This window comes from Phyllobates terribilis, unplaced genomic scaffold (assembly GCF_046119375.1).
Source record: "Phyllobates terribilis strain yellow unplaced genomic scaffold, ASM4611937v1 Scaffold_3__8_contigs__length_932513732, whole genome shotgun sequence".
Lineage (NCBI taxonomy): Eukaryota > Metazoa > Chordata > Amphibia > Anura > Dendrobatidae > Phyllobates > Phyllobates terribilis.
Window position 1 is genome coordinate 708,011,458 of NW_027362763.1, and position 27,673 is coordinate 708,039,130.

Genomic DNA, 27,673 nt, shown 5'->3' on the forward strand with positions numbered 1-27,673 from the left:
GATCAGTCGTCCTGGTCCCTTGACAGAGAAACAGCCCCAGAGCATGATGTTGCCACCCCCATGCTTCATAGTAGGTATGGTGTTCTTTAGATACAACTCAGCATTCTTTCTCCTCCAAACACGCCGAGTTGTGTTTCTATTAAACAGTTCTACTTTGGTTTCATCTGACCATATAACATTCTCCCAATACTCTTCTGGATAATCCAAATGCTTTCTAGCAAACTTCAGACGGGCCCGGACATGTAATGGCTTAAGCAGGGGGACACATCTGGCACTGCAGGATCTGAGTCCCTGGTGGCGTAGTGTTACTGATGGTAGCCTGTGTAACGTTGGTCCCAGCTCTCTGCAGGTCATTCACTAGGTCCCCCCGTGTGGTTCCAGGATTTTGCTCACCGTTCTTGAGATCATTTTGACCCCACGGGCTGAGATCTTGTGTGGAGCCCCAGATCGAGGGAGATTATCAGTGGTCTTGTATGTCTTCCATTACTAATTATTGCTCCCACAGTTCATTTCTTCACACAAAGCTGCTTGCCTATTGCAGATTCGGTCTTCCCAGCCTGGTGCAGGGCTACAATTTTGCTTCTGGTGTCCTTCGACAGCTCTTTGGTCTTCACCATAGTGGAGTTTGGAGTGTGACTGTTTGAGGTTGCGGACAGGTGTCTTTCATAGTGATAACAAGTTCAAACAGGTGCCAGTACTACAGGTAATGAGTGGAGGACAGAGGAGCCTCTTAAAGAAGAAGTTACAGGTCTGTGAGACAGAAATCTTGCTTGTTTGTAATTGACCAAATACTTATTTTTCACCAAAATTTAAAAAAAAAATAAAATCTTTGCAAATCAGACAATGTGATCTTCAGGATTTGTTTTCTCATTTTGTCTCTCATAGTTGAGGTCTACCTATGATGTGAGAGCTTGTTTTTATTAGTATGACAAAGATTTTTTTATATTTTCTTTTAACAGATGTACGGCAAGTAAAAAAAAGAAAAAAAAACAAAGAAAAAAAACCAGCAATTTTGTTGCTTCTAATATTTTTTTGGGGGTATTTAATGTACAGGTAATTTATTTTTACATGAAAAAAATTAGAGGTGATTCGAATGTTTCTTTTTTTTCAACATTTTTTTTTTAGTCCCTACAGGAACTTGAATAAAATTTGATCATTCGATTGCTTGTTTGGCAGCGTGCCCACTATGCGTTTTTCAAGTGGTTTTGCTGCGGAATTTCCGCAGCGAAAATGCTTGGCAATACGTGCCCCATGGTCCCCAATGATAATCCTCATGTGCTGTGCACATGCTGCGGACACGCGGCGTAATTGCCGCCATTGACTTGCATTGAATCGCATAATATCCGCATGATTACATGTGCACATGAGGATATTAAGCGATTCAATGTGCGGATGGTACTCGGGTTTGGAGAAGAGGAGACTCTCCTACAGACCCGGGTACCATGGTACCTGTTAAAAAAAAGAATTTTAAATAAAAAATAAACATTATACTCACCTTCTGATGGTCCCCGCTCTCCTGTACAGTGCGTCCTGGCTCCCCAGCGGCACACGATGGTGTAAAAGGACCTTCCATGACGTCATTTAGTCATGTGACATGTCACGCGACTGCCGACGCCAGCGGTCGCGTGACCTGTCACATGACTAAATGACGTCATGGAAGGTCCTTTTACACCACTGCAAGCCACCGGGGAGCCAGGACGCACCGGAGGGAAGACCGCGGGCCATTAGAAGGTGAGTATAATGTTTTTTTTTATTTTATTTTTTACCATTTCATTCTTTTTTTTAACTATTAACTTGGCCACACTATATAAATCTATGCCGGTTGCATGGATTTATATAGGGTGACCAACTTGTCAAGCATTTTTCCAAGCGCTTGATAACCCGCATGCAGAAATGCATGCAAAAACGCTTGACAAACGCTTCTACCTGGCAGGAAAAACGCATGTAAAATCCGCATGCGTTTTTCCTGTCAGGGAGATGCAGAAAAAATCTGCAGCATTTCTGCATCGTGGGCACTTAGCCTTACACATATCGCAATAGTACTGCACTATACAAGAGAAAATGATGCAGCCCTATCACAGGCTGGATTTCATGGGAAGGCCGAGATAGCAGCGAGAGGCGCCAACCGCTGGCATCCAGCTTTTCTGACATCCCATTGGCACCCCAAAATCACATCCTGGTGGCAAGATGGGAGACGGTGGACACATGCAGCCACCGGGAACCAAGCCGCTTATATGCTGCTGTCAGTGACTGACGGTGGCATCTAAATGGTTAAATAGCAGAGATCAGAGCTAGCTGCAGTGTATGAAGGGGACACCATCACCCAAAATGCACCCAACAAGCATCATACACCTATGGCAGGCGTCGGGTAGAATTAAAAGCAAAGTTCGGATGAGTAATTTACCTCTATCCTCACAGGACGATGAAGACCGGATACTGGACTGTTCGCGTTTGCTTGACATGCCTACAACAGAAAAAATAGAGAACTGACCGACTGCTGCACTATCACAGGATTTACACCCTCAGCGCAGGCTGGTAATGATGAGGATGGAGGCACAAAACTCAAAAGGTCTTTTCCAGAAGCTGCAGCTCAGGTCTCCAGTCAGGACCCGAATTCCTACCCAACGAACATTCACTCCTTCAGCAAAAAAAAAAAATAGGAGGCCCATGGAAGGCAATGTATACTGCAGGACCAGACTACACTGGGCTGTTTGTAGTCTGTTACCGTGGAGACACAAATCTTTGTAGGAGCTCTAGACATAAAACACTAGGACATTTTTAAATCAAAGGGAGTGTGTCATTGGAGAATAAGTGATTGTCTAGATCATATTTTAACCAGATTTTTTAGGGTTCAATAAATTTTATTGAAAACGGTGCCAACAAAACTAATATGAAGCAAAATATAGTGTCTGTCTGGGATCAAGACATCTGGAATGGACAGAGCTGGCAAACGCGCGCATGCAATTACATCGTACAGATGCATTTTAAATGTATTTTTTTTTTTTTTTTAAAGACTATTTGTTTGTATAGAAGCCTTAAAGGAGTATGTTCTAATAAGGGAAAATGTCATTATGAAGGGAAAGAGGAAAAGGTGAGCTTTGACATCACCTATTGTTGATCCTGTGTTACCTACTGTATATAGAGGTGTTATCAGTCATTATACAGGAGGAGGAGGTGAGCTGTGACATCACCTATTGTGAATGGTGGATCCTGTGCTATCTAATGTATATAGAGGTGTTATCAGTCATTGTACAGGAGGAGGAGGAGGTGAGCTGTGATACACTTGAAGTGAAAGGTGGGTCCTTTGTTATCTACTGTATATAGAAGTGTTATTACTGATTGTAATCTAGTCTGATGAAGAGACTGCTGAAAAGTCATCTGTACAGAACAGGACATCTAAGTCTAATATTAAGGCCAACTGACGAGTGTGAAAACTCAAAGATTTCTGTTTTTCTGCTAGACTGGTGCTTTAATAAAATATATTAATTGTTTAAAAATGTATTGTGTCTTTTTTTATACCAGCTTTTGCAATTTTATTATACTTTTTTTTTATACAAAAATGTTTTTTTTTGCTATACTGCCACACTTACACATCCCAGCGTGTGGTACATGTACGCTCCGGTCAGGGCACATTACTGGTATTGCCTAATAGGCTACGATGCGGGGATGTTTATTTGCCTCTGTAGTGACACTAGCCCTGGTGATCGGCATGGCTGGAGATCCCGGCTACGAGGGAATGGCGTCCTCCTCGTGCAGCAGCGCCGCCATCATATACTGTGGAGCTGAGTGAGTATAGTAGCGGGATCAGAGCTTTCTCTGAGCCGGGCAGCGGTGTGTTACCGCCATCCGTATGCCTGGGATAATGTGGGCAGAGCACGCGGCACAGATAGACGGCAGACGCCCTTTCCTTCACAAACAAGCGTCAAACAACAACAACAAAAAAAAAACGGCTCTAGAACACATCTACACACAAATTATCAATATGGCGGCAAGAAACACGTCAGTCACACGTCACATCGGCACAGACGTCATACACTGCACCCCATACCATGGGCCGGGATATTACACTACTACAGGGGCAGACGCCGGATTTTACTTCCATTTTCATTTTGTGCCCATATAGTGTTATTATGTTCGTATTACCAATAAAGTTTGGCAAAGTTGATATCTCATTGTGGTGGTTAACAAGGGTTGCTGGGACTTGTAGTTTCCCCTTATATGGCATAAACCAGTTTTACCATCCCCTATAATAATATTAATCACCCACTGACCTGTCTATCAGACCCAGGAAGGATTCCCAAACATCACCGCTCAGACCAGCTCCCCGCCTCCGCCATGCTGCGGGTATTTTTTTTCTGTTATTTACGTCACTTCCGGTCGAGCTGTACGGACAGAAAGTACTTAGCAGTCGCCGCCATTTTAAGTTCTGGCAGCGGTTTAACACTCTTTATATAATAGCTTAAAGTATTCAGTATATGTGTCCACTTTTAGATGGATGATGTAAAATGATTTGAAGTAAGGGATATAAATCACTTTTCTTGGATGCATATTATCAGTTTGCCCCTATCAAATGTGGCGTGTTCAGCACTTCCGGTTTGTTGCTGACTTCCGGGTTGTGAAGGACATTAGATATGGCTGCGTAGTGTGCGGCTGTCAAGACGAAGAGGCTGAATGCCATATTTACTGTAGAGAATATACTTGTCCCAGACTGGTAAGTCCCATATCATTATCATATATCGTGTCTTCTGTAGTGTATGCTGCTCTTGTATATTGTATGGGGGGAGGGATTACTGTGTCACATGACAGCCTTAAAGGGGAGCTCCACCTGGGAGATCCTGGAATGATATAAGGTATGATCAGAGGGTTGCAGTCCACTGCTCAGCACTGGTCTTGGAGGGAGAAAGCTGCTCTCTTAAAGGGGTTCTCTACTTTAGACCAAAACTACTTGTTTTGTAACCCTGCTGGGTTCCCCATCGCAGCTTTCTAATATACATTATTTAATTTCCTCCCAGTTAGGAGCTCTGCTGGCTGTCAATGACAACAGGATGTTGTGCAGCTCATTAACCACTTCCTGACTTGTGACTTGCATGAATGCCGGACTATCGGGTGCTGGGGTATGGGCTTAGAAGCTGTGCCCACTCCATACACAGCGTGTGACAGTCGGGTTATACTATGAGCAGCTACCGGAGCTAGCTGTGGCTCCTAGGGGTGCTAAAAAAACAAAAAGTAAAGTAAAAGTTAAAAAAATGTAAAAGAAAAAAATAGTTTTTCAAAATTTTAAAAGGAAAAAAAAATGTAAATCACCCTTGGTTTTAAAAAACATATTTGTTATCTGTAAAAGTCTGATGTATGAAAATATAAAAAGAGAGAAAAAAAAACAAAATGTCAGAATTGCTGTTTTTCAGTCGCCAATCTTCTCATAAAAAAACAAAACCATAAAAATCGATTAAAATGTATGGACCCTGAGATGGTATCAATGTCCTCTCGCCACGCAAACACAAGCCCTCGCACAGCTCCCTCAGGCGAAGAACATAAGGCTGTGTGCACACGTTGAGTATTTGCTGCAGATTTTTCTTTGCTTTGGCAGGAAAAACATTACATAAAACATTCGTTTTTTTTATGTGTATTTATTTGCGCATTATCCCCACCTCCTAGTGAAAGATGCTGCAAGAAACTTTGACAGAGCTGACATGCTACAGATTTGAATAAAAAATGCGTTGATGGTTTAAATCCGCAAGGGAAAAATAAGCAGAAATCCTGTTTATTTTGCTGGTACTGTAAAGTACATTGTGTCACTGTGTGTGAACAATCCTTAATAGTTGCAGGTTGCAGCAAATGGCCAAAAAAAAAAGTCTTTCCCAGAGAAGTGTACAGTTTGGAGAACCCATTTCTGTAGACCTTATTTGCCAGCTCTGTCATGCCTGACATCGAAATGCTGTGGAATAACACTAAGAGGGAAGGACTAGTGACTAAAGTCAGATCACATGCCTGGCGCAGTACTCTCGGCTCTTATGACCCAGTTCATATAAAGATTGAAATTTCATTTTTTTTTGTAAGTCTAAGTCAAAATTAAGCTGATCCTGAGCGCCAAATCCTCGGCATAGACATAGATTTAAAGCAGGGATGTCAAACTCACAGAGAGCCAAAATGAAAAACTGAGACAAAGTCGCAGGCCAACTATACACAATAGTGGGCCCCACGTAGTCCTCCGTGCAGAATAGTAGGGCCCCACGTAGTCCTCCGTGCAGAATAGTAGGGCCCCACGTGGTCCCCCGTGCAGAATAGTAGGGCCCCACGTGGTCCCCCGTGCAGAATAGTAGGGCCCCACGTGGTCCCCCGTGCAGAATAGTGGGGCCCCACGTGGTCCCCCGTGCAGAATAGTGGGGCCCCACGTGGTCCCCCGTGCAGAATAGTGGGGCCCCACGTGGCCCTCCGTGCAGAATAGTGGGGCCACGTAGGGGTGGTGGTTCTGGTTTTGCAGGCCAAAAAAAAACACTCTACGGGCCAGAGTTTGACATGTATGATTTAAAGGAAGCCCCTCACCAGGTCAAAAGTGCCCATTTTTTGCTGTTCTTTTAGGGTATGTGCACACGATCAGTGATCGCTGCAGATTGGACTCAGTGCACTTGAGCTGCGTGCAGTCCGCAGCGTCCAATTGTTACAGCATAGTGGATGGGATTTGTACAAATCCCCGATGCCCACTATGAGTCTCCGTGCTCCTGTGAACACGGATATGTGGCGCGTCTTTACAGACCAAAGCATGTCAATTTCTCATGGGGAGACGCTAGGCTCCACAAGAGACAGTAGATCAGTACAATGTACTGATTGTGGTGAATCCGCACGGTTCAATGAACACATGCGGATTCACCTGCGTGCAGAGCTTTGGACGTAGCATAGAGTATGCGGCGTTCAAAGCACTGCCAATACCGACAGTGTGCACATGCCCTTACTCCTGCTGCTCCCCTGAGTAATCAGCTTTGTTTTTTATCCACTATTTGGTTTTGGAGATGGGAGCCTTATTTAGTACTAGCTTTTACACCCTTTTCAAGGGGGCGTTGCTCGCAGGATTCTCAGGGGTGAGGGGGTCATGGTTTTTAGGCTTCTTTGCTTAATTACACTGTGAGCCACGCCCATTTGTAAAGAGCACAAAATACAAAGGCTCATATATCTGGAACCGTTTGGCGGATTTAAAGAAACAAAAACAAAACAGCAAACTCGGGGGAGCAGCGGGAATCACATAAGAACAAAAACTGTCAACCCTCGACCTTACGTTGGGTTTTCTTTAAATGATAACACATTGGCTACCTGCAGCCACCACTAGGGGGAGCTCATTGTATACTGAGTGTAGTGTATTAGCCATATACAGTGAGCTCCAATCCTCCGTGTAGCTTCATTGACGCCGCTGGGTTCCCACGAACACATAAAAAACCTCTTCACCTTTTAAGCAAAGATCATATCTAAAACACAAGTCGTCATGCATTTGCTTACATTTCCTGGAGGATTAGGACTCCACCTGTTGTATTTCCTGATTCAGTTCTCCCGTCTCGTACCTGATAAAATGCAAGTGAATCATATATATATATGCATAATTTATGGGGTAGGCCATTGGCGTCTATCATACATGATTATGGCTGGAAGCTGTAGTGTCACAGGTTGGAGAGTCCCCCGCTAGGGACCCCTGTTTCCTGTCCCCATAGTTAAGAGCTCTGCTTGCTGACAGTGAGAGCATGAAAAGTTTACATTCGGAGGCTGTGGTGCAGCTCTTTAACCCCTTCCTGACTTTTGTGAGTTACGTGTATACCTGGCCATTGGGTGCTGGGGTACAGAATGGGCTCAGCTGTGCCCACTCCATCCACGCCTGTGTTATACTTCATCCACGCCTGTTATACCCCCGGCACCTGCCTCTAATAGCAGCTCCTGGAGCTCACTGGCCCCCGTCGCCGGCCGCTACAGCCTGTGCTCAATAGGAGGTTGTCATTTCAATGAGACGATTGCAAGTTCAAGTCAAGGGGAGCTAAAAGATAAAGTAGAAATGAAAAGGAAAAAAAAATAATGATAAAACTGCATTTTTTTTTTCACCATTTTACCTCACTTGGAATTTTTTTTTTCTGCATTTTTCAACATATAAGTTGAGAAAATGAGTGGTGTCATTCAAAACGACAACTTGTCCCACACAAAAAAGCCTCTGTATGCTATGTCGATGAAAAATAAAGTTATGGCTCTTGGAAGAAGAGGACAAAAAAACCCCAAAAGGGCCAAAATTAAAAATTGTCCAGTCATGAAGAGGTTAAAGGGTTTTGGGGAAAATGCGTTGGTGGTCTTGCACTCGGGACGGCCCGTACCCATCAGTAAGAGGGGATCCCCCCCCCAGTAACAGCCTTTTTTGCTGCAGCCATTTTCAATTGGAAGAGAACATCTCTGACCCTTCATTCAGCTGACCGGTGGTGGTCCTGGTGGTTGGACTCGCAGTATCCTAAAAATCCATATTCCCAGAAATCCGCTTTGTATATCAGAGCCTTCTCCTCTACTTGGCCTCTTTGTGAGCAGCACATATAACTCTTGTCTTTTTTTTTTCAGACCCTAAGTAAAAAATGTTCCTGACCAACTTCCTCCTGAGGAAGGGCATTCCTGGCCGCCAATGGATAGGGAAATACAGGAGACCCCGGGAGGTCACGTGGCGCATGAAACAATCCATGATTAAGAGGCTGGAGATAGAGGCTGAGGCGGAGTACTGGATAAGCCGGCCATATATGACCAAAGAGCAGGAATTCCGTCACGATGCAGAACGGAGACGCAGAGAGATTGAGGAGCAGAACGCAATAAGGCGGGCAAACTTCCCCGAACACAGATACCTGCAAGACCACCTAAATCATCTAAATGTCACCAAGAAATGGACTATGTCATGATCTCTCCAATATGTCATTCTGCTAAATCCTATTAAATGTATTTCCTAAGAATGTGCATTTATTCGCAATGCATTTTACTGTGCGCCACTGAGAGTTATTCATATTTTATGCAACACTGTATTAAAGCATGGCCACTTTTTTTTTCCCTGCCACTAACTACGTGAGGTGCTGTACAGTTTAAACTTAGACGGTGATGCAGTTCGTCACCGCCGCTGATGCTTCTTAATTCTCGGGATCAGTGAGGGAGCTCTGGTTATAAATTGTTGGCATATCCTAGAGATGGCAGTATCCCTTTAAGGATATGTTTGGCCAATATGCTGGCAAACTCGAAAGCAAGGTGGTACATGTAATCTGATAAGAGATAATATTGCTGAATTACTAAAATAACGCCTTAGCCAAGAGGAGATCGTGTGAAGAACTGAACATGTCTGGTGGATGTCATGTTCTATCCAACGCCAGGAGGGCATACAAGCCTTTATTTCAGGTGAAGTTGTTTGGACCAGTTGGGGAGCTATGTTGGTTGGTGTAGGACAACCCGCCATCTCTTATGAACAGGGCAACACGGTGGCTCAGTGGTTAACACTGTAGCCTTGCAGCGCTGGGGTCCTGGGTTTAAATCCTACCAAAGACAACATCTGCAAGGAGTTTGTATGGTCTCCCCGTGTTTGCGTGGGTTTCCTCCGGGTTCTCCAGTTTCCTCCCACACTCCAAAGACATACTGATAGGGATTGTAGATTGAGCCCCAATGGGGACAGTGCCCATAATGTCTGTAAAACTGTCTGGATTGTAAAGGGCTGCGGAATATGTTGGCACTATATAAATAAAAAGATTATTATAACAGTAACAGGCTGTGTTTGGTAGATGGGTCCAAATGTGAAGAAAAGTTCTTGTATTTCCCCCCCATCCCAACCACCATCACCAGGTCAGAAAGCTGGAAAAGGAGAGAAAACCGTAATATGCTGTGATCAGTAGAGAGATGATAACACAAAGAAAGGTTCCTGTATCTCCACAACTACTAGGTCAGAAAGCTATCAAAGGAGAGAGGTGACAGTAACAGGCTATAAATGGTGGATGGGTCAAAACATGAAGAAAAGTTTCGGTATGCCTCCTCCAGGTCATCAGAAAGTTGTATGGGGGGGGGGGGAGTGACATTAACAGGCTGTGATTTGTAGAGGGGTTATAAAAGAACAGTTCCTCTATCCTTCCAAGTCATTGGAAAGCTGTACAAGAGATGAAAGTTTTAGGTTATAGTAGGAGTGATAACATGAAGAAAAGTTCCTGTATTCCTCGGCACATAAAGGCTCTCCTGGGGAGGAGGTGACAGTAACAGGCTGTGATCATTTCTAATCCCAATAGTAGAAACAGAAATGCATTAAGTATAACTTTTCATCCTGCGCCACAATTTTATACAAAAGATTGACCCTGGGATCATTAGAAAGTGAAGATTATTGGCTTTACAATGACACCAAAAGCAAAGCTCAATAATATACAGTACAGACCAAAAGTTTGGACACACCTCATTTAAAGATTTTTCTGTATTTTCATGACTTTGTACAATTTTCATTCACACTGAAGGCATCAAAACTATGAATTAACACATGTGGAATTATATACTTAACAAAAAAGTGTGAAACAACTGAAAATATGTCTTATATTCTAGGTTCTTCAAAGTAGCCACCTTTTGCTTTGATGACTGCTTTGCACACTCTTGGCATTCTCTTGATGAGCTTCAAGAGGTAGTCACCAGAAATGGTTTTCACTTCACAGGTGTGCCCTGTCAGGTTTAATAAGTGGGTTTTGTTGCCTTATAAATGAGGTTGGGACCATCAGTTGTGTTGTGCAGAAGTCAGGTGGATACACAGCTGATAGTCCTACTGAATAGACTGTTAGCTGCTTTTTTCTTGCCATAATACAAATTCTAAGTAAAGAAAAACGAGTGGCCATCATTACTTTAAGAAATGAAGGTCAGTCAGTCCGAAAAACTGGGGAAACTTTGAATGTGTCCCCAAGTGCAGTTGCAAAAACCATCAAGCGCTACAAAGAATCTGGCTCACATGAGGACTGCCCCAGGAAAGGAAGACCAAGAGTCACCTTTGCTTCTGAGGATAAGTTTATCCGAGTCACCAGCCTCAGAAATTGCAGGTTAACAGCAGCTCAGATTAGAGACCAGGTCAATGCCACACAGAGTTCTAGCAGCAGACACATCTTTACAACAACTGTTAAGAGGAGACTTTGTGCAGCAGGCCTTCATGGTAAAATAGCTGCTAGGAAACCACTGCTAAGGACAGGCAACAAGCAGAAGAGACTTGTTTGGGCTAAAGAACACAAGGAATGGACATTAGACCAGTGGAAATCTGTGCTTTGGTCTGATGAGTACAAATTTGAGATCTTTGGTTCCAACCACCGTGTCTTTGTGCGACGCAGAAAAAGTGAATGGATGGACTCTACAAGCCTGGTTCCCACCGTGAAGAATGGAGGAGGAGGTGTGATGGTGTGGGGGTGCTTTGCTGGTGACACTGTTGGGGATTTATTCAAAATTGAAGGCATAATGAACCAGCATGGCTACCACAGCATCTTGCAGCGGCATGCTATTCCATCTGGTTTGTGTTTAGTTGGACCATCATTTATTTTTCAACAGGACAATGACCCCAAACACACCTCCAGGCTGTGTAAGGGCTATTTGATCATGAAGGAGAGTGATGGGGTGCTACGCCAGATGACCTGGCCTCCACAGTCACCAGACCTGAACCCAATCGAGATGGTTTGGGGTGAGCTGGACCGCAGAGTGAAGGCAAAAGGGCCAACAAGTGCTAAGCATCTCTGGGAACTCATTCAAGATTGTTGGAAGACCATTTCCGGTGACTACCTCTTGAAGCTCATGAAGAGAATGCCAAGAGTGTGCAAAGCAGTCATCAGAGCAAAAGGTGGCTACTTTGAAGAACCTAGAATATAAGACATATTTTCAGTTGTTTCACACTTTTTTGTTAAGTGTATAATTCCACATGTGTTAATTCATACGAGGGTCAGTCAATAAGTAATGCCTCCTATTTTTTTTTTCCTTAAATAAGGTAGTTATGTTAAATATTCGAATTTGGCACAATTCCTCAAACCTTCTTCTCCAATCCACAGCAATTGCAACTTCCTGCACCAACAGGTGGCAGGACTGTATCCATTTGCAAAATGGTTGACCTCGATGTTCGTATTAGACAACGTTCTGTGATTGAATTCTTGCATGCAGAAGGTGAAACGCCCATTCGAATTCATGAGAGACTGAAAAATGTGTACGGTGATGCAACAGTGGATGTCAGTACTGTTAGACGATGGGTTCGTCGCTGTAACACAGCTGAAGGGCCATCACCGTTGGCTGACAAAATGGCAGGCCAGTAACCGCAGTGACTCCAAGCAACTTTCAGCGAGTCGATGACATCATTCGTGGTGACCGCCGGGTGACTGCAGATGAATTGTGTGTCGTTATCGGCCTCAGTAAAGGCAGTGTGATGAAAATTATTGGACAACTGGGATACAGAAAAGTTTGTGCACGGTGGGTCCCAAGAATGCTTTTTACCATGCTGGAATACATGCCCTTGTTAAACGGTGGACCAAGACTGTGGAAATGGATGGAGATTATATTGAAAAGTGACAAATTAATCGTTAATGTTGTGGTTTTCAACCTATGTAATTGCATTTGAATTTCTAGCCAATTAAAAGGAGAAAAAAAATAGGAGGCATTACTTATTGACTGACCCTCGTAGTTTTGATGCCTTCAGTGTGAATGTACAATTTTCAAAGTCATGAAAATATAGAACAATCTTTAAATGAGAAGATGTGTCCAAACTTTTGGTCTGTACTGTACGTCCTTAACAAGTCTTCTGACCGAACCCCCATCTCGGTTGTACAGACCTCCAGTAGGACACTGCTGCCTTCTACAAGTGGATCAACGGAAACGTATTAAAATAATTTATTTAAAAAACAATGTACATTTCTTTCACATGATAAAACATAATTTATATATCACATACAAAGTTCTGTTTTTTTTCAAAGCTCCTCGAGGTCTGTAAGATCGACTGCTACTTTAATAAATATTGTGTCGTCTTTAATGTAGCAGGCATTCTTTGGATTCTCTATTTGGGTGTGCGAGACAAAGCGAGGACACCCAGATGCTATGTTGGTCTCCCCTTCAGGTCTCTTAAAGCTGCTGCTGTGAGGGTCGGCCTTGAAGACGTCTACGATATGGTTCTTTTTTCCGCTTTGGTCAATCAGCATTAGGGTGACCTTTTGCTTAAATGGCCAGGACAGTAGTGAGTCAAACTCTCCTCTCATGACCACGAAATACAAAGATAAAAAAGACCCCTTCCCTGAGCCGTCACCGTTCAGGTAAGCACGAGCACAGAGGCGGTAACCACAGCGGCTGGTGTAGAAATGCTGACTGTAGATGGAGACCACACGGCCTTCAACAGCCTCCTTCTTCTTTCGTTCATAGTCTGTGATCTTCCAGATGAGTTTACCATTATAGCAGGTACCTTCCAAAAGCCTAAAACGTTCCTCATTGCTACTTAGTTGAGCCTTATGGAAATTTATCTGGACGTCATGTTTGCTGGATTGTCCTTCAAGGAAATCTGTAGAAAAAGTAGAGATGTGAGAAGCAGTGGACCATGAAGACCTGTAACAAACTGAGAAATTGATACATCCAATAGAAAATTACAATTAATAAAGACTTCCACCCAAAACATCGATTACATGTTATGGTCCCTCATGGTTCTTAGGGATGTTGTGGGCGTAATACGGACATAAGATGGGGTCATACTGGATCCATGTAAAACCAGCCTTACCTATTATTTAAACAGTTGTATCTATATAATGGTCAAAAGAGAAGACCACCTACCTGAGGCTCAAGTGATCAGAACTTAGATCCCAAGAGAAGATCTGGATCTCCTGTAGTTCAACTGAATCAATTTTAGATCACCAGAGAAGACAGAAACCGTCTGAGGTTCAAGTGAACCAACTTTAGCTCACCAGCGAAGATCTGGAGCATTTGAGGTTCAAGCAAACTGAACTTGTATAACCCTAGAAGACCTGGACCTCATGTGGTTTACGTGAACTGACTATAGATCAATATATAAGACCCAACTGCCTGTCGTTTAAGTAAGCTAACCTCTTATTACCATAGAACATCTGAATCTCATGTAGTTCAACTGCACTGAACTTCGATCACCATAGAAAATCAGGATTGCCAGTAGTTTAAAGAGGTTGTCCACTACTTTTACATTGATGGTCTATCCTTAGGATAGGTCATCAATGTCTGATCAGCCGGGGCCCGACACCCCCGCCAATCAGCTTCTATCGACAGCAGCGGCGGCAGCTGGCCGTCTGCTTATAGTGGCTGCTGCATGGTACTGCACATCCACCTCCTATTCAAATCAATAGGATGCAGACGTGCAGTAACAAGCACCGGCCACTACAAGTAGATGGAGCAGTTCGGCAAGTGAATACTTTCGGCCGGGGGTGCCGCCGAAACCGATGATGGCTGATCGGCGGGGGTGCCGGGTGTCGGACCCCAGCCCATCAGACATTAATGACCTGTCCTAAGGATAGGCCATCAATGTAAAAGTGGTGGAAAGCCTCTTTAAGTGATCCAGGATTAGAAAACCACTGAATGCTCGGATGCCTCATGGTTCAAGTGAACCAACTTTAGATCACCCTAGAAGACCTGGACTCTGGGTGGTTAAAGTGAACCAAACTTAGATCACCTAGGGGCCATGGTGCATCTGTGTAGGGAAAAATAGCAGGCCATCCTCTTGACGTTACAGAGGTCATCTTCACGCTGATCATAAAGTGAAAGCCTATCCTAACTTACTGATACACTGTCCTATAATTACAAGTGCTGGCATATCTTATCATGATGCCCTCATCACTGGTTCCTCTGTAAAGTTCTGTACATGGACCCCATAATAGAGAATTTGTTACGTGGTATATACCTAATCGGTCTTTATATCTCTCCATAGAAGACACTTTTTGTTTCATGCTCTCAATAGCCTCCATAAGTGGCCGGAGATCATGGTGACTCTGTTCTTCACTGATCAACTGCACCAGCTGCATGACCTGCTCCTCCAGCCATGCCGCCTTCTCCATATAACTGGCCAAAGACTGAGGGTGGAATTAAAGGAAATGTATAATTATTTATACGGGGGAAAAAAATTAAGTGGAAAATAGAAAAGTCTGAAGGTAGAAAGAAAGATAGATGGTGATTGTAGGTATTCACAGTTGCACATAGTCCTTATTACACTAGGTGAGGATCTCACCCCTTACCTGGGCACTGGTGAGGTGACTCCCGTTACCTCCGAGCTGCACAAACTGGCGACATTCCTTTTCACACCATTTAACCGTGTTTGAGAGTTGCAGGATTTTGCTTTCTTTTTGTTCCAAACTTTGCTTTAAATCAAACATCTAGAGATGAAAGATAATTCTAATTATACAAACGAGGGGGAGACAATGCGCACCCGCATATTTATATAACTCCCATTTTAGCAATATAAATGCATATGCAGCTGGCTCCCAAGTGGTGGCTGCCGCAGGCTTTTACAGACTTGTTGACTTTGCTGAAAGTCAGTGAACTGTTTCTAAGGGTCTGTGCACATGGCGTCTTATAGACACCAATGTACCTGCATCGTTTTTGAAACAAAAGACATTTCAGGAAAATGCCGGCAGTGCTTTTCCTGAAGCATCTTTGTCGTCTTTTTAGTTATTTTTGAAGCATCATTTTTTTTTTTTTTTTAAATTACATATAAAATAGTGGCGGCTTCCAAGTCAGGTCACTTCTTTTAGCTGCTTCACTGCTTTCGAAGCCTTAAGAGGCTAATGGAAGTGACATAAGATGGAACATGTGCACAACAATTCGTTTTGACATTGATGTGTATTTTGTTAATTCTTTTTTACTGTATTTAGTGCTTTTTCAGGTGGGTTCCAGGAAAAATCCCCTTGAAAAGACACAGTGTGCACATACCCTTAGGCTGGTTTCACACATCCGTGCTACACGCTGCGATGTGCGTACCATCTGCGGATCTCCTGACCTAAAGTCAACAGCATCATATATACCTATGATCAGGGGACCCCTCAGTGGCCGGTCTGTACATTGTGCTCAATACTCAAGCTTCACTTTGGGAAACTATCACACCATCTCAGAAAGGCAAATATGTCCAATGGCAAATTTTATCGGATGCTAAAGTTACACAAATAAAAGTCGCAATTAATACGTAAAAATTTTAATGTGACAAAAATTAACTCATTTTAATCTCTGCTAACCCCCATGTTAAATTTACTGCTGGACCAGCCAGGAGATGAGAGATGTAGACATATTCAAGGGAATGTGTCATTGGGAAATAACCTGTAGATTAAGTCAAGTTTTTGTATTAAAGGAATTTTCCCATGAACAAAGTTCATTTTAATCAATAGATCTTGGATTAATAATAAGTTCCACAATTGGATGTGTTTAAATAAAATGTTCCTGTGCTGAGATAGTCTTATAAATGTGCCCCTGCTGTGTACTGTGTAATGGCTGTGTCTGACCGTACAGGGACATGGTCTGATCATACCACAGCTCCTGGGCAGGGGAGGAGAACAAGATAATATACAGACAGGACAGCAGGGGATCACAGCTGATTCTTTCTTTGAAGTAAAACATTGATTAAAAACAGGCAGGGAAATGTTTTATCTCACAAAAAGAATCAGCTGTGATCCCCTGCTGTAATGTCTGTATACTCTTTTTCTTCCTCCCCTGCCCAGGAGCTGTGGTATGATCAGACCATGTTCCTGCACGGTCAGACACAGCCATTACACAGTACACAGCAGGGGCACATTTATAAGATTATCTCAGCACAGGAACATTTTATTCAAACACATCCAATTGTGGAAATTATTATTATTCCAAGATCTATTGATTAAAATCAACTTTAAAATTAACTTTATTCACGGGAAAACCCCTTTAAATGTATTTCTTAGAATTTTTTGCCAATTATATATATATATATATTTATTTATTTTAATAAAAATTATAAATGTTCACATTGCTGTGATTTTTTTCCACATGGACATTAGGTCCATGAAAAAAAAAAAGAAAAATAATCTTAACAGCCATATTGAATAACACAGGTCTGAGTGCTGTCAGTCTTTTTCACGGGCAGCACACGGACTGAAAATACGAGAACATAGCCTCAGTAGACCTTTTCCCACATTGATTGAGTATTTGTGAGATCAGCACTGATTCTGGGTGATAACGTCTCCCCAAGTAAATGTGAGAAAACCAAAAATTCCCATGAGATGGGATGTGGATGCTCTTACCTGCTTCTCAAGCTTTGTGTTCCTATTCAATACATAAAGCATATGGTCTCTCAGGAAGGTCTCTTCATGTACTTTCAGTTTTCCTCTTTTTACCTATAGATAATAAAGTACACAATTTGACCTTCATAGTATTAGATCTCATGGCATCAATACTGGTATCATGGTCACTTCCAGATAGTACAGTTTGTACAATATTAGAAAAAACATGGCTGTCGTCTTTCAGAAACAGCATCACACTGAGCCATGGCATGAATAAGACTCAGCTGTAATACCAGACGCAACCAATGGGCAAAAGTGGCGCTGTTTCCAAAATACAGCTGCAATTTTTTTTTTCATGATTTACATGGTGGCGCCCACTTCCCTGTTTTAGGAGTAATCCCTTGTTTTGGGATCAGTGATAGATGTGATGACATATAAAGGGGACCTTCAACTGGATTTTTGCAGTTGCACTGATTCTGGAACAGTTTTTCTTTATCTTCTGCGCCCCTCTATTCCAAAGTTATGCCCCCCGGTAATAAATAATGCTGAAAATTTTCCATTCAACTGGGAGTATACCACAAAACTTTTCCGTGGGCGTGGTTTTGTGTTGATTGGCCAGCTTGAGAGAGAAGAAAAACCACGCCCACAGGGAAGCTCCCTGGTATACGCCCAGTTGGTTATTTGCACCATTATTACCAGGAGGCATAACTTTGCAACAGAGGGGCACAGAAAAAAGAGAAAAACTGTTCCAGAATCAGTGGAGAAGAGGCAGTTGGAGGAAGTGCTCAGTGTAAATTAAGAAAAAAACCTAGTGAAAGGTCGTCTTTAAGAAGCCAGGACTGACTATATATTAGACCCTTTGCTCCTTCTGATCATAATTTCACCTGATCGTCAAGGATCATGTTGTTTTCCTGCAGCGGCCACTGCTGGTGAGATGGTGTATTACATGGCCAAATAAATTACGTCTCCAAATAAATGAGCGTCCATGTAATGGATAGATGATGATTTGTAGAGGATTTCTTCTTTGGCTATTAAACGGGACTACCTATACACAACACATTGACTAATGGTCCTAAAAGGGCAACCCTTTAATACAAATAGCAAGATTGGTTGGCTTACCTTGATATAGCAGCCGTAACTTGTATAGGGACATTCTACTTCAGCTTCCGGACATAGAAGCAGGTGGTCATCTACCTGGAAAATGCAATATGTAGTATTATAAAATTATTAATATTTCTAGGTTATGGTCAATTATGGTTAAGAACGCATGGCTACCACACTACACCTCCAACTTCTATATGAATACCATCCACAAATGTATTTTTCCATACCTTCCTCTTGATTAAACATATCCCCAAATAAATGTCTCAATAAGACCAATTTGAAAAAAAAAAATACAATTTTTGCAATAATGTCGGGAGATGTTTTACGCTATATGTGCCCATATGCGGCCACCCAGTGGTTATGATGTGAATTGCAGCCTATTTATAAACTTAGTACAATTTGTGGAATGCTAAGGATGGACATCATTTTTTTTAGGCAGCAGACAAATGCAAGTTTTGTGCAAAAAGATAAATATGGTGATCATGTAAATGGTATAGTCAGTGCTTACCTCCTCCCTTGGACAACTTTTGCCGCAGTTGTTGAGACATGAGACTGGATATAATGAACAATACTTCTGTGTGTGAACCTGAAAGAGATCAATACTGAGATTACTCATGAATCATTCATTAACCCTATAAATAGTAGCAAAAAGCAAACAAACAATTATAGTATATAGGAGTTCATATCCCATGACATTATGTGTTTTTTATGCAGGGGTCAAGAACCCGTGGCACTCCAGCTGTTGGGAAACTACAACTCCCAGCATGGCATAGGTGGTAACAGGACAATATTAACCCCTTCTCAGAAGCTGGGCTTCATAGAAAATTGTCATTTCTTCTACATACTGCAATACTATAGAATAAAGCAGGTTCAAGGGCCCTTTAAAAATAAAATAAAATTAGGAAAAATGTTTTTAAAAAATCTAGTAAAATGTACAAGTATAAATCACCTTTTCCCAGATGAAAAATAAATAAAAAACATATTGGTAAAAGTCAGATGTATAAAAATGTAAAAATAATTAAACCATACAATAAAAAATTGAAACGGCAGAATTGCCATCTGGTTTTCATCACACCATCCCTAAAAATGCAATAAAAAGCAAATCAAAACACTGTATGTACCCCCAAAATAGTGTGAATAAAAATTGTTTTTCAGAACTTTTATTAGTATACAATATATACAGTACAGACCAAAAGTTTGGACACACCTTCTCATTTAAAGATTTTTCTGTATTTTCATGACTATGAAAACTGTACATTCACACTGAAGGCATCAAAACTATGAATTAACACATGTGGAATTATATACTTAACAAAAAAGTGTGAAACAACTGAAAATATGTCTTCTATTCTAGGTTCTTCATAGTAGCCACCTTTTGCTTTGATGACTGCTTTGCACACTCTTGGCATTCTCTGGATGAGCTTCAAGAGGTAGTCACCGGAAATGGTTTTCACTTCACAGGTGTGCCCTGTCAGGTTTAATAAGTGGGATTTCTTGCCTTGTAAATGGGGTTGGGACCATCAGTTGTGTTGTGCAGAAGTCAGGTGGATACACAGCTGATAGTCCTACTGAATAGACTGTTAGCTGCTTTTTTCTTGCCATAATACAAATTCTAAGTAAAGAAAAACGAGTGGCCATCATTACTTTAAGAAATGAAGGTCAGTCAGTCTGAAAAATTGGGAAAACGTTGAAAGTGTCCCCAAGTGCAGTTGCAAAAACCATCAAGCTCTACAAAGAAACTGGCTCACATGAGGACCGCCCCAGGAAAGGAAGACCAAGAGTCACCTCTGCTTCTGAGGATAAGTTTATCCGAGTCACCAGCCTCAGAAATCGCAGGTTAACAGCAGCTCAGATTAGAGACCAGGTCAATGCCACACAGAGTTCTAGCAGCAGACACGTCTCTACAACAACTGTTAAGAGGAGACTTTGTGCAGCAGGCCTTCATGGTAAAATAGCTGCTAGGAAACCACTGCTAAGGACAGGCAACAAGCAGAAGAGACTTGTTTGGGCTAAAGAACACAAGGAATGGACATTAGACCAGTGGAAATCTGTGCTTTGGTCTGATTAGTCCAAATTTGAGATCTTTGGTTCCAACCACCGTGTCTTTGTGCGACGCAGAAAAGGTGAACGGATGGACTCTACATACCTGGTTCCCACCGTGAAGCATGGAGGTGGAGGTGTGATGGTGTGGGGGTGCTTTGCTGGTGACACTGTTGGGGATTTATTCAAAATTGAAGGCATACTGAACCAGCATGGCTACCACAGCATCTTGCAGCGGCATGCTATTCCATCCGGTTTGCGTTTAGTTGGACCATCATTTATTTTTCAACAGGACAATGACCCCAAACACACCTCCAGGCTGTGTAAGGGCTATTTGACCAAGAAGGAGAGTGATGGGGTGCTACGCCAGATGATCTGGCCTCCACAGTCACCAGACCTGAACCCAATCAAGATGGTTTGGGGTGAGCTGGACCGCAGAGTGAAGGCAAAAGGGCCAACAAGTGCTAAGCATCTCTGGGAACTCCTTCAAGATTGTTGGAAGACCATTTCCGGTGACTACCTCTTGAAGCTCATCAAGAGAATGCCAAGAGTGCGCAAAGCAGTCATCAAAGCGAAAGGTGGCTACTTTGAAGAATCTAGAATATAAGACATATTTTCAGTTGTTTCACACTTTTTTGTTAAGTATATAATTCCACATGTGTTAATTCATAGTTTTGATGCCTTCAGTGTGAATGTACAATTTTCATAGTCATGAAAATACAGAAAAATCTTTAAATGAGAAGGTGTGTCCAAACTTTTGGTCTGTACTGTATATATTAATCATATTCCCCTGAAGGATCACACTGCCAGGTCATTTTATACCGCACAATGCACACACAGTGGTCCAGTGCATTCCTGATATTTTATTATTCAGGACCTATAAGAGGCGGCCGTAGCATCTGACATTTTAGTTACAGGTCAGAATTCACAAAGGATTTTAGAGTTTCCAATGGAGATTCCCTATAATGGCCATATAAAAATCTGTCTTCAGCTTGCTCCCCCTAGTGGCGGCTTTGTTCTGCAGAAATATTTGCCATTCTGTGATACAAAATCTCAGCACTGACCTCAATATCCCAGTAAAGCATTACATTAAGCAGTGTAATGTAGCAATAACTGGGGACAGGCTTTTCTAAGACCTTGTCGATCATTACCTGCAGATCGATGGAAGTCATGCTTTTATTGCAGTAGGCGCAGGTTTCGTCTCTCTGCTCGCACTGAGTGGTCACGTGATGGTCCAGGTCCTTTCGGATCACTTTGTCATTGCAGCCGGTGTTGGTGCACGTGATCGTTTCATATAGACACTGACCAAGATGATCCTGTCAGTGGGGGAAGGTGCAAGATTATAGAGCTCATGTGTAGCATTTATATGGATGGAGTAACACAGCGTATCACCCTGAGAGGAAGCTCCCTCTTGAACGCGTCAATCCATGGGCAAATACAGGTGGGTTTTGTAAATCAGGGGGCTCAGCAGATACATATAGGGTATCATTGCTGTGGCCAATGACTTTTTGTTACCTTGTATACTTTAAGGGAATCTGTCAGCAGGTTTTGCTATGTAATCAGAGAGAAGCATGATGTAGGGGCAGAGACCCTGATTCCAGGGATGCGTCACACCGCACCCTGGTTGTTTACGTGTTTTTTTGACTGGCATGTTGGGTAATATTCACATCGTTTTATGTGTCTGCTGCTTTATGTATACCGTATTTGATTCTCCCCCTTTTCAGGCTCACTTGGATTTTGAGGCTAGTTTTCTATTCCTTGCTTTACTCTTCGTTTTTGGGGTGTGCATGCATACAGGTGTATGTGTTGATATATAGCTGTGGCCCCCCTTTTTGAATAGCATACCTGGACTTTGTTGTGGTTTGTCCTGATGAAGAAGTATGAACACCTCAAAACACGTTGACAAAAAAGCGCAATTGTACTCTTTTGGTCTCTTATATATTTGACCTCTGGCTGCGCGGATTTATACCCACTTTATCTCTAAGTTTGCCCCCTTTTCGAATGGTATTCCTGGACTACACCTACCCATCTATTCCCCGCCTTACTTTCTCAAATAGGGTGTGAAGGTACATAATTATATTTATGTGTATCTATACTTTTTGTCCATATTTTGTGAACCCTTATAGGCCAGTTCGTGATATATACTTACTAGGTGTCCCCCATTCCTTTTACTTTTTGTACTTAACCTGTGATGTCTCAATGTTATTATATATATATTATTTTCTGTTTTTTTTTTGTGTTTTTATATATTTAATAAAAACGATTCTTTTTATTCTACTTGAGCTTGCATTTCTTAATGTTGGGGCTCACAGGTTCCCTTTCGCGAAGCCTTTATAACTTGCAAATGGGGCAGTTTGGATTTGGGCACAATCTCACCTAACCAGGGTAAGTCTGGTTATTTTTTTTTATTTATATAGCGCCAACATATTCCACAGCGCTTTACAATCCAGACAGTTTTACAGACATTATGGGCACTGTCCCCATTGGGGCTCACTATCTACATTCCCTATCAGTATGTCTTTGGAGTGTGGGAGGAAACCTGGAGGAAACCCACGCAAATACAGGGAGAACATACAAACTCCTTGCAGATGTTGTCCTTGGTGGGATATCAACCCAAGACCCCAGCGCTGCAAGGCTGCAGTGCTAACCACTGAGCCACGATACAGTGCTAACCACTGAGCCACCGTGTCGCCCATCTAACAATTAGTATTAAAGTACAGGACCCTAATAATTACTCATAAAGCTGCTACATATGGAAGACCCAGAGCATCCAGGCAAATAGTAATAAACTGCATCCAGGTCTAGCACAGGAAAGATAATTATCTGCTGTACATCCCTGGTGGTCTAGGGCAATGAAGTGTTTACTCCTGATGGTTCAGGGCAATAAAAGAGATGTCAATACCTCTGGTTGTCAAGATAGAATCATAGACTCATAGAATGGAAGAGTTGGAAGGGACCTCCTGGGTCATCTGGTCCAACCCCCTGCTCAAAGCAGGATTCACTAGATCATCTCAGACAGATGTCTGTCCAGCCTCTGTTTGAAGACGTCCATTGAAGGGGAACTCACCACCTCTCGTGGCAGCCTGTTCCACTCATTAATCACCCTAACTGTCAAAAAGTTTTTTCTAATATCTAATCTGTGTCTCCTCCCATTTAGTTTCATCCCATTGCTTCTAGTCTTTCCTTGTGCAAATGAGAATAAAGATGATCCTTCTACAATGTGACAGCCCTTGACATATTTGTAGACAGCTATTAAGTCTCCTCTCAGTCTTCCTTTTTGCAAGCTAAACATTCCCAAATCCTGCAACCGTTCCTCATAGGACATGGTTTGCAGACCAGTCACCATTCTGGTCGCTCTTCTCTGAACTTGCTCCAGTTTGTCTATGTCTTTTTTAAAATGTGGTGCCCAAAACTGTACACAGTATTCCAGATGAGGTCTGACCAAAGAGGAGTAAAGACCGATAATGACTTCACGTGATCTAGACTGTATGCTTCTGTTAATACATCCCAGAATTGTATTTGCCTTTTTTGCTGCTGCATCACACTGTTGACTCATGTTCAGTCTATGATCTATTAGTATACCTAAGTCTTTTTCACATGTACTGTTGCTTAGCTCTATTCCTCCCATTCTGTATATGCTTTTTTCATTTTTATTGCCCAGATGTAGTACTTTGCATTTTTCCCTGTTAAAAACCATTCTGTTGGTTGCTGCCCACTGCTCCAGTTTATTTAGGTCTTTTTGAATCCTCTCTCTCTCTTCTCTAGTATTAGCTATTCCTCCTAGCTTTGTGTCATCAGCAAATTTAATCAGCTTACCCTCAATTCCTTCATCTAAATCATTGATAAAGATGTTGAACAATATAGGTCCCAGGACGGAGCCCTGTGGTACCCCACTTGAGACATTTATCCAGCTGGATGTGAAGCCATTTACAACCACCCTTTGAGTCCGATCACTAAGCCAGTTATGAATCCACCTAACAGTTGCCTGGTCCATTGCATACTTGGTCATTTTTTCAATAAGGATGGTGTGAGATACTTTGTCAAATGCTTTGCTGAAGTCAAGATATACTATATCTACAGCATTTCCCTGATCCACCCAGTCAGTGATTCTGTCATAGAAGGAAATTAAGTTAATCTGACATGACTTGTTAGTTACAAACCCATGCTGACTCTGGTTAATCACTTCATTCTTATCCATGTACTTACATACATGTTGTTTAATAATTTGTTCAAAGATCTTTCCTGGTATAGAAGTCAGACTCACCGGCCTATAGTTCCCTGGGTCCACCTTCTTCCCCTTTTTGAAGATGTTAATGTCAGCATACATGTTGGTAGAGGATTCTTTCCAGTATTCTTGATGGTCTTGAGCAGTGAATAGGTAACATAAGGATCACTATTCATCTATGGCAATGAAGGGACTGACTGTTGGTATATCTGGTGGTTTAGCAAGATCTCTAGTTGAGGGCAATGGAAAGGAGTAATCCTGCATCCCTGAGATCTGGTGGGTTTCTGAGCTCTCCAGAATCCAGCCTTGTCCTGGCTGTATCATCAGGATGAACACAGAACGTTCAGTTTCCCATTTTCTCAATGCATTTTTCATAGTGCAGAGAGGAGATAGAGAACTGTGCAGCTGTAACTGTGTGGCTGCACAATTCTCTCTATCCTTGGGCAGAGTGATTTAAGAGCACTCTGCCTGGTCTTTAAGGGGAAAATGTATACATGGGAGCAGACTTTCCCTGAGGAGAACTAACATCTGAGCTGTGTCCTTGCATATATTAGAAGGAACAAGGGTGTTTCCAGCCACCTAAACCCCCCCACCACCACGCAGGTTTATCCCCACCAAGAGCCCTCAGGGGCGTCTGTTTGGTCAAAATAGTTCAAGCTGCTAAATTCCAACGCCTCCTGATGAAGTTTTAACAAAACGTGCGTTGGGGCGGTGGGGACATTACAATTAGCAGCTGAATACAGATCTAAGTACACTACTGGTTCTATAAAAAATCTTTCCTGTTAAAGTTTATTGGGGAAAGTTAACCCTTGCCTACTATAGTATATCAGGACTGCTTTTTGAAGTATAAGTGCAGTGTATGTTGTTCATTTGCTGCTTATATTGATTTGCTGTTCTCTACATCCATGCTTAGCAGCCTCTTTATTACCATCTAATTCATTTATGTATTGATTTGTAACTATTTAATAAAACTTGCATTTTAAATGGGTATATACTCTAAGGGTTTTTCGTTACCCTCCCCTCTGTATTTTGGTCAATTCCCTAGCTGCCATGAGGCAACTTAAATTAGTCTTCTGTAAGCCACAACCTCCCCCTAGTTATGGCTTTAGGCAGCCAGAACTTCAATATTTAATGCAAACCACAGGATATGATCTAGAGGGAAGATGAGTTTCATGAAATATAAGTTTATATATAGTTCAACTTTTTTTCCTTCGCTCAAGGAGGAAAGCACAAATTACCAGACAGGTTTACTTTAACTCTGTTTGAAAAGATTTGTAGCCAAAGAACAGAAAACTGGATCTCTGAAACCTACATGGCCAAAATAATTAGCCAAGTCTCTGACCCATTTGGAAAAAAATTAGACTATGTTTAAGTACGTACCTGGAACCTCCCCAGTGACACCTTCACATCACAGTCCGGGGCATTTCTGCAATATACCAGTAGATTTAGGACTTCTCTTTTACAGCAATTGTCTTTAAATATCTAGAAAGGATCACATGTTATATTCACTTGGTCGCGGTAACAATCTACAATCGTGTTCATTACTATGAGACTGACAGTGAAGCATGGTGGAGGCAGTGTTATGCTTTGGGGCTGTTTTTCAGCAGCTGGAACAAGGACTTTAGTCAAGGTGGAGGGAATTATGAAATATCAATCAATTTTGCATCAAACCCTTTGGAAGTTGAGGAATTTCACTTTTCAGCACGACAACGACCCTAAGCGTAATTCCAAATCAACAGAAGAATGGCTTCACCAGAAGAACACCAAAGTGTTGGAATGGGCCAGCCAGAGTCCAACTGAAAAACTGTGAGTGACCTGATGAGGGCGACGTACACAAGAGGATGCTACAGCAATCTGACAGTGGAGCTAGTTAGTTTAAGGGTGTTCATATTGATGGAATCACATTATTTTAGTTATTTCGTTTTCTCTTTCCACTCGAAAAGATTTTAGTTTGTTTTTCAATTGAATTGTACATATAATGGGTGACATTAAAGGTGGAAAAAGCTCTGAAATTATTCTTCTTGGCATGATAAAAACAAAGCATTTTAATAGGGGTGTGTAGACTTTTTATATCCATTGTACATGGGGGGGGGGTCTCAACCTAATAGTTCACATGGACAGGGGCATATATGATTATTTTATGTTCCAAGATTAGATAGATAGATAAAGATAGAAAGAAAAATAGTTAATGAGATAGATAATGGATAGATAGATAGAAAGATAGATAGATAGAAAGATCGATAGATAGATAGATACATAATCTGCCACAATGAAAAAAAAACATTTTTTAAAGTGTTTGAAATCTCAAACCACAATAAATTTCTACACATAGAACAGTAAACCCACATACACCTATCACCCTGCAAAGTAAAAACCTCAGGCCAAAGAATTCATCTAACTCCAGGAAACTCACTGATGTTCAATGCTGAGAAACTTATATTTTACAATAAGTAACACACAAACCAATAACCATGAGGTCGTCATCCTGCGGATCAGTCTCACAGGAACTTTTGCACATGATTGTATGTAAGATGTGGTTGTATGTAAGGCTCTGTTCACACATCCAGCCATCATCCGTATGAAATGGAAGGCATTTTATGACACTTCTGTTCCCATTTAATGAATGGAGCCTGAACTGGAATAGTTTTCTTTTCCAAAACAGATCCAAAAAACAGCAATGATTACTAGACATGTGGTCAAAGTTGCATCCCCGATTATTTACAGCAATTAACTGGTTCATACCAGTATCTCTGCTGGTCTAGAGCAGTAAAAGGGTTAATGCCCGTACTCTTGGTGGTCTAGAATCTCTGGTGTTCTAGTGCAGTGAAGGGGTAATTATAAGGGTCCCTGGTGGTCTAGGGCAGGTAATGTCACCTGGTGTGAGGGGTAGCTTCCCGTATCTCTAGTGGGCTACATTAGGGTATAGTTAATGCAAGGATACCTTGTGGTCTAAAGCAGTTAAATGCTTAATTTTACGATCCCTGGTGGATGACCCAGGAAGGGCTAATGCTGCATGCTTTGGGTTTAGTGGGCGACAATACCAGACATAATCCATGGACAGGTTTGGAGCTGTTCCAAAAGAAAG

At 42.0% G+C, this 27,673-nt stretch overlaps 2 protein-coding genes across 2 annotated transcripts in view; one reads left to right on the plus strand and one right to left on the minus strand.

Moving 5' to 3' along the window:
• Positions 1-4,555: 4,555 nt before the first annotated feature.
• Positions 4,556-8,967, plus strand: MRPL57 (mitochondrial ribosomal protein L57). Its single transcript, XM_073671989.1, has 2 exons — positions 4,556-4,711; positions 8,578-8,967. Exon 2 carries the CDS (start codon positions 8,592-8,594, stop codon positions 8,904-8,906), a length of 315 nt encoding a protein of 104 aa, XP_073528090.1. The 5' UTR covers positions 4,556-4,711; positions 8,578-8,591; the 3' UTR covers positions 8,907-8,967.
• Positions 8,968-12,893: 3,926 nt separating this feature from the next.
• TRAF5 (TNF receptor associated factor 5) overlaps positions 12,894-27,673 on the minus strand; it is a 73,299-nt gene continuing 58,519 nt past the window's right edge. Inside the window, exons 4-11 of the mRNA XM_073671990.1 lie at positions 25,969-26,070; positions 21,515-21,679; positions 18,832-18,909; positions 18,339-18,413; positions 17,241-17,333; positions 15,213-15,350; positions 14,882-15,050; positions 12,894-13,522 (exon numbers count right to left, since the gene is read on the minus strand). Coding sequence (XP_073528091.1) covers positions 12,942-13,522; positions 14,882-15,050; positions 15,213-15,350; positions 17,241-17,333; positions 18,339-18,413; positions 18,832-18,909; positions 21,515-21,679; positions 25,969-26,070 — 1,401 coding nt within the window. The 3' untranslated portion in view covers positions 12,894-12,941. The remainder of the gene's footprint in view (positions 13,523-14,881; positions 15,051-15,212; positions 15,351-17,240; positions 17,334-18,338; positions 18,414-18,831; positions 18,910-21,514; positions 21,680-25,968; positions 26,071-27,673) is intronic.

Bases quoted from the DNA above. Each gene is read 5' to 3' on its own strand.
- MRPL57 (XM_073671989.1), top strand. From the start codon at position 8,592: ATGTTCCTGACCAACTTCCTCCTGAGGAAGGGCATTCCTGGCCGCCAA.